The 7,981-nt window shown below is 38.9% G+C and overlaps 1 protein-coding gene across 1 annotated transcript in view; it reads right to left on the minus strand.

The window, feature by feature from the left end:
• The window catches only part of xirp2b (xin actin binding repeat containing 2b), a gene marked incomplete at its 3' end in the record, with an annotated part of 23,138 nt that overhangs the window by 4,377 nt on the left and 10,780 nt on the right, over window positions 1–7,981 (minus strand). The window contains 6 exon segments of the mRNA XM_020594819.1: window positions 1–7; window positions 9–568; window positions 1,043–1,131; window positions 1,233–1,290; window positions 1,569–1,658; window positions 2,302–2,430. The exon segment at window positions 1–7 is cut by the window's left edge and continues 4,377 nt beyond it. Coding sequence (XP_020450475.1) covers window positions 1–7; window positions 9–568; window positions 1,043–1,131; window positions 1,233–1,290; window positions 1,569–1,658; window positions 2,302–2,427 — 930 coding nt within the window.

The following is a 7,981-nucleotide window of genomic DNA, read 5'->3' on the forward strand; positions in this document are numbered from 1 at the left end:
CATCTCTGATGGCGTCTAGTGGCTTATTTTCAAACATCCAGCGCATCTCTTGCACCTCCCCAGGGAGAATCTCCTCCCATTCCATGTATTCTTCATCACTGATATTGTCGGGACTACAACCATCATCCTCATATATATACTTTTGGCTCTCTAACTGGTTGTTGTCAGTTTCATTGTAGTCACTGTAGTACTCCTTCTCAATATTCTTTCGAACCTCAGGATGTATGTGCTTGTAAAGTCGTTTCAGCTCAGACTTACTGCTCTGCTTGAAATAAGCTTCTTTGTTTAGTGGGTATTTGGAGGAGTTTGCTGGTTCTGGAGATTCAGCTGAGTAATAGCACTCTGGACTACTCTGGCTATCTGGTGGCATTTGTAGTAAATCAGGGGGTGGGGGAGGAAGGTAGTCAGAATCTTCAGGCGGTGGGGGCGGAAAGTCCTCATAATCTGTCACTGCAGCGGTTGTGTCTTCTGCTGCTTCAGTAGCAGATGCCTCATGCACCTCACTAGTCACTAGGTTGTTTTGTGTCACCTTTGAAGACCACTTAGATCGATTGATGTTGTGTCCAATCTTTTTAAGGAACAAAAATCATATTTGTTGGTAAATAACTACATAAATAACTATCACATAACTCCATGAGAGAATTATATGTACATTATTTTATCTTGTATGCTCATAAAACGTGATTATTCTTTCATAATAAAAATGCTTGTAAGCCCAAGATTAATGGTACTGTGTGAATAATTTGATTTCTTAATATGCCTGTTGCAGCCACAAAGAATTACAGCACTAAGTGATAACTCTTAAGACAAAAAACCAACCATGTGATGTGAATTTTGAGATGATTTATGGTTGGCATTTTGCAGCAATAGCCAGTATTTGCCGTTGTATTAAATGACACTGTTGTAGTCACCGCAAGTGTTACCAAATCAAATGAGACTAAATGTATTCAGTATCTTACCACTGATATGATCTTTAAAATAAACCTTTTCCCTTCAAAATTTCTGTTATTTTGCCTAACTCAAGTGAAACGAAAATGCTTACCATAACTGGCTTATGTGCAGCAGCCTCTTCTATTGTTCTTTCAAAGTGATCCCTCAGTTCCTTTGTAGTGTACCTGGGACACTCCTCTTCTGGAAGTCAGCACATACATGAGTATAAAGGGAGGCTTTCAGTTTGTTAGGCAGTGGCGCTGTGCATGGCAGAGAGCAACAATATCAAAGGAAAAGCCTACCTGTTTCATTGTGATGGTTTTCATAACTAGATGCCAGGTCCCTGTCACTGTATGACACCTGTGTGTATTACAGGGCACAAACAGTAAAAACAAAAAAAGGTTGCATAGGGGAATACATAAATTGAACAGTTCAACAGTAACCTTCAAGTGCTACACATTTTCTCATTGAATGTAATGCTTTTAATCTCAGCCAAAACTGTCAAAGTCTTCTAAATGAACATTAATTACACAAATATGATTAATTGCAGTCCATCACAGTTTTTACTCGACAAGGCAATCACAGTGTTTAGCTCAGTAGCTGCCTGCAGGAACACATTGACAAAGCGTGTTCAGTACCATTGTTTCTTGGGTGGAATTTAACTGCTGAATGCCTGGGACGACCTGGTTGGTACAGCTCGACGCCGTCACCTCAGAGTTTGACATTTGCTGTGAAGATGAAGACAGTGGTTGTCAAAACACTGGGAAAAAAAAGTGTGCATGCCACACAAACAGGCGCTCACTCACACTCTGTCTCATTTCGTCAGATGTGAGCTTACTCCATTCCAACTTAATACAGTAGTACATAACCAAATACCATACAGAGAAGATGCTGGACCAGAATGTTCACCGCAGTTTGAAATGACTAAACACAGAGGGATGCAAGATGACAAAGAATGTGCCAAGCAATTCCCTCACACTGTGTTATAGCAAAATAAGAAATTCTTTTCCATCGCTTTGTCAAGTTTCTACTGAATGGAGCTTCAATAGAAGTGGTATGAAAGAGCTCTCGAGGTTTTCATGAAAGGTGTCAAAGTTTTGACATTTCAGAAAATGTCAATTAATGTCTATAACTAAAAGCCACACACCTTACTCTGGTATTGGAGCAGTAAATAAGAGCCTCAGTGTTTAGCGTAAATGCACATATTTATACTTGAAAAGCTTCTTATGCAGTGATGGAAAGCTAAATGGAAGGGTGCAAATTGAAACCAGCTCAGGTCAGAAGAAATGTTATCGTCATTTAACCACAGCCATCTCTTTCAAGCTTTTAGCGCCTGCCTGCTGGAGGTTTTTGCTACGTTCTAATATATACCTTTGCAGATGTGTGATGAAAATGGCACTGGGTTACACTTTGTGATGGCGTAGTTTGCTGGCTTTCAAATTGTTTCCGCACACTGGCAACTCCCCCAGGTAGGGAACAGACCTCCGACACCTCCATGACCTAATGAAGCAGGAAATATCATTAGCTGCTTCCACTTCTACATGTTCTAAAATCAAGTGGATGTTTGATAGTGCTGTTCTGTCTGGTATGCATGCAGTGCAAGCTGCTGTCAAACATGGTGTAGCTAATGCGTTGTGTGGTTTGCTTTCTCTCTCTGCAGACACCCATGCACACAGCCTGTAATACTGCATGCTTTCCGCAGTCTTCCTCTATGTTATGCCCTGTGATGTTAGTCTTATTTCCCGCTCTAATTGTACAAGTACATGCAAGCCTGACTGACTCTCTTATCCTGACTGAAAAATTGTCACCACCTCCACTAATACTGCATGACAACACCAGCAATAGTAGTGACAATACTGCCACAGAACAGCTCAGCTATTGTGCAGTCTTAGGTGCTCATCTAGAGACTGAAATACACAACATACACCAACTAAATTGGCCTTAGAAGGTTGGCTACTAATTACACAAAGGCTCTTTGCAGTGCAGGCAGTTCGGGTAGGTATTGTAGCTAGTTGAAACAATATATGTCCATGCACAAGTACCCCACTGGGGATGGTGTTGTCTGCTTGCTTGGAGATAGCTGCCTGGTATGTGGCCTCACAGTTGATTAGTGGGATGACCTCTTGAGTTCACAGAGTGAATCCGGTTCCTCTGGTTTAAATCTCTTTCAGGAAGTCTTGACCCTGTCAAACCTGCGCTGCACAGCAGCTAAGGCACAAATAGCCGATAAATCGTTAAATCAGCTGCTTCTTAGGTGCGTTAGTCATCCATTAATAAGAAGTAGTGCACAGTAATTTGTGGTATAATAAACGCAGGCAATTAAAGGACTGCTCAAGGTGTCAGAACCTGTTATGTTGGTGCTGTCATTTTGTTTCTAAAGCCAGCTTATTGTGAGTACAAATATACGTTTGGCTCCTATTCTTTGCAGATAAAATGGCACCTATAGTAACTAATTATTCTACATTTGTGCATTAATAAATCTTTCCAAACTAAAGGCATACAAACTTGCCAGTATATTACTCAGAACCTGTTTTTTGATTCAAGTTTGTGATATTTGTTGAGTTTGCAAGTGGCCACCACAGCACAGCTGCAGGTGCCTTTAAAATGCTCTTTGGAGACATTATTTATATCAATTACAAGCCTGTCTCCTGACATTCAGTTGCTCACAGGATGTGCAGGGGTACTAATTTACAGCTGTGTGAGATGCATTGTAAGTGACAGTTGTTTTATCATAATATAAGGTGGTACAATTTTGGTCCGCATCTGAATCTGCTGAACTGATGGTTTTGGAAGATTGTCTAAAATATTCCTTTATAAACATTGTGCCTCAAGTGATAATCAATCATGTAGAAATGGGCACTTACAGTAGATCACTCTGGGTTTTTATACTGCTCTTGTAAATTATTGTAATGTGCTACCAAAACAGTCAGTGAGAAAATAAACTCTTCCAAGTCTTAATGCCCACAGACTCCACATCTGGCCAGTTGCTGACACATCTTTTTTTATATCTTGATGTCCTCATGCAAATAATAGAATGAAATATGAATACAGTCTGCTTTTATGTTTGAAAAAAGTATATCATCAAAATTTACATAACCTTATCCATTACTCTGAAGACTAACCACACTAACATCTCTGCTCTACCCTGTGATGAATTAACACTGTTTGAAAGCATGTATATATTTACCCCTGAAAGTATCAAGAATAATATCAGCAAATGCTGCCAGGCTGCCAATGTGAGATGATATTTCACGTCTGAAATATTATTTCTTGCGGCAAAAGGACATATTTAATCCCTGCACATCGTTTTTCAAAGTATTCAAAACTCAGTAAAGCCAATGAAACACCAAATCAGATCAAAACACCCCAATTTTTTAAATAAGTTCTAGTTTTAAGTAGGTTACAGATAGCTGAAAGTGATAAGCTGTTCAAAAGTAGGCTAAATAGAAGGTTTTTGATCGTCTTGTAGCCCATTACCGATGCTTATAAATCATGACAAGACATTTTTATTTCAACTAATGGCAAACTGCAGCGCTGCTGCTTTTCACCAGTACTGTATATTTCTTTATCTCTCCTGCTGCTCATTTTTGATTTGTAGTTCACCATTAAACTAGGACAATCTATTTTAGCCTTGGAGGAATGGTGGGTATATTTGTATAAGCCAATCAGTGTATTAAGACACAAAAGGGACAACTTAATATATAGTAATATTAAAATTTTAGCCTTCGTTTAAGCCAGTTTTACTTAATTACATCTTTTAGTTCACATCTTGTGTTCAGCAGTAAAATGTGACCAGCAGCATATACCAGTTATAGTCTTGAAGTCAGGCTGTAAATTATATTATGGTAGGACCTAAAATTTGTAGCCAAACAAATCTGTCAACAGTTTCAGGCTATCTCATGACAAGTTAGGTTGGGCTAGGAGCTCAAATAACAAGAAAGTGAAATAATCAAGGCACCATGCATCTGTAAAAATAAACCAAGCCTATTTTAAACGTAACCATGAAGGGTTGTGTTTCTCGGTGAAATATAGTAGAAAGCTGGGAGGTTGAGGCCTTTCTTACCAAAAGTTCTTAGATAGCCTGCAATAATAACCTTGTATTTGTGCCTTTATTTGCAATTACATCTAAAGGTACTACCCTTGTCTGTTTGGAATCAGTCCAGAGAATAAATCAAGCTAAAACATGTAAATTTAGTATTTTAGTAACCGTTTATTTTTCTGAAGGTCTGAGATAAGATTTATATGTTGCCCCTGTACTTTGAGTGGACGTGCACTCAGCATGACAATAATGTTAATGAATTTCAGAATACGATTAACAACTCAGTGCCAGTATTCCATGTTTTTCTCTGCAGACATCAAAATGAGATTTTAGAATGTACTGTTTTCTCTGCATATAGAAATATTTACATGAAAATGTCATTACAAAAGCCAAAATTATTCACATATTTTTTGTAGTGTTTGAGTGAACACAAAGACACAATTACCTCTCTCAGAGTGTTCATTACCTACCAGGTCAAAAAGGTACAGTAAATTAGATGAATACGTGCTCAGCAGGTAGAATCCCACACGAGGGCCACAGCACCCCTGGCCTGCAGGGACTTCCCAAGCCAAAAGCAAATCCCAGTGAGTGTTGGAGACCGGCTCCAGTACTATGTGTTCTCCTCTGTCCAACAACCCAATGGTGACAGCTGATTTTTATTTCAGACTCTCCGCCCACTTGCACAAGATGGACCTCTGGTGTTTTTTTTTTTTTTAAGAGACCCTCCCATGTCAAGTCCCCAGAAAATCCATATGGAACTACTTCCTGTGACTCTGCTGCAGACTGTTGTGCACTAATAAGTCTCGTCACCCTGGTTTCATCATCACAGCTTCTGGCAGAGTTCAATACATACTCCAGTGGCTGTTACTGCCTGTCATGATATGCCAAAATATGCACATACAAATCCACAACAAATACTCTGAGAATCTCTTCTCATTATTCTCTGCTTCTGTTAATCTCAGAGCAGTACAAAGCGGATGTCTGGCAGGTGCAAATTCAAGTGACGGCAAATGGTAATGAAATGTGTTGGCCGTGCGCTGCACTTTGCATTTGGTCTGATGTGGGGTCAGTGATGTAATGCTGTTTGTTGAAGACAGGGCAGTTAAAAGGGCCATAAATATGACAAGTAACACGTCTGAGTGTGGAAGAGTTAGCCAACTTATTTTGTTGGACCCAGCTGGAGACTGTGGCGCCAGTCTGACTCTGGTATTCCATGGAAGCTGAGCCAGTGTTTGGAAACCAGACGTCTACCAGGCATCTGCACAACCCCGCTCATCTGCAGCGTGTGTAACTCATACCTGCATTTCCAAATACCATCTGTTTTAAAGAGACACTCAGGGATTCCTGCTCCTGCAAACAACACAGGAGATCCTGCTTTGTAAATATGATATATTGACATACTAATAAATTAATACTGATATACTAATATCATCCTGCATTTACTCTGTGTTTAATGTTTGACTAATCTTAATGCAAGTCATTTTTCTGTCAAATATTAACAGGCACAAGTATGGATTATGAAAACAAAGCTGAACATTTGAGTGTTTGCAGACCTCATGTACTTTTCATGATGTCCCTATTTTATTCAGCTTGAACATGGCCCACTGTGATCCATAACAGAGTGACGTCATGCAGTGACAGCAAAAAGAAAGGAAAACATTGTATTATATTCTGTTTTTCTCTTGGTCTCTCTCTCTCTCACACACACAGAGGAAGGATGAAGAACACTGCCCACATAGGATATAAGAAACATCCAGCAGATGTTAAAAGCTTTTAAATATTAGCAGACACATGTTGCCAAGGAGAAAAGAGAAAGTTACATATTTTAGTCCATAGCAGGTCCTAAGGTTACACACATTTTAAGTATGTGGACTAAAATCATAAAGTGAAGGTTTAGATATCCAGTAGTGTTGCAGGCAATATAATGTACAATGTGGAATGACATCACAGGATGATGATCTTTCTTACTTTCAACATAAGAATCCCATAAGAAGTAAACCCAACAATGAATTTATTGTAGGAACAAGGACTGCCTGTGTATCCTGTCCACATGTGCAGTCAGCACATTCCATAAAGATTTGGACATTTACACAGTTGCTAATATTTTCACCCTTTGCCCTTTGCTCCAGCCCAATGGATCTGAAACAAAACAATGACTATGAGCTTAAAATGCTGACTTACAGCTGTGTTTGAAGGAAGGTAGTGCAGTCACTTTTACAGTGCAGCAGGAAAATGACAGGGCTACAAATCCCACACTTTTTACCCCATATAGCGCCATCAAATTAAATCCAAACGCTGCCACTGTAACCTCACAGTCACTGTTTAGTTTTCTAATCAAGCATGCTGGGTTACAGGGGCAAAACAAAAACCGCGCCACTACCTGACCAATGTACAACCATACTGTAACTCTTCTGACCAGGAACAGAAGGACAGAACACATTACACCTGTTTTAAAGCCATTACATTGATTGCCTCAGTTTCTGTATTGATTTTAAAATGATTCTGCTTGTTTTTAAAGCACTTTAAGGTGTGCTGGTCTGACACTTCCACTGTATGGGTCCCTCAGGTCCTCTGATAGTTTGAGTCTTTTAGCTGCTTCAAAGCACATGACAAACTTTTGATGAGGCAGCTTTTAGTTTTTATGTTCTGAGCCGTTGGAACAGTTTGTCTGAGGACCTGAGAGCAGTGCTGATATTTTTAGAGTCAAACAAAATCTTTGGTTTGGCTTTTAATTCGAACAATTTACAGCCGTTATTTAAGCCATTTATTGATTTGTGTTACTATATTTATATTTAAATGTTATATTCCCTTTCATGTTGTCAGTCTCTTCCATTTTATCTAGTCTAAGGCCATTAAAAATGTTTTTAATGAAATTTTATTGTATTTACCTTTATTTACATGATACATTTTTTAAATTAATAAACTGTTCTGTGCATTAGTTTCATTGTCTTTTAGTACATTTTTTTTAACTTAGTTTTTTATTGTTCACATTTATTAAACCTTTTCACAGTC

The sequence above is a fragment of the Monopterus albus genome, unplaced genomic scaffold (assembly GCF_001952655.1).
Source record: "Monopterus albus unplaced genomic scaffold, M_albus_1.0 scaffold24.1, whole genome shotgun sequence".
In the NCBI taxonomy this organism is placed as follows: domain Eukaryota; kingdom Metazoa; phylum Chordata; class Actinopteri; order Synbranchiformes; family Synbranchidae; genus Monopterus; species Monopterus albus.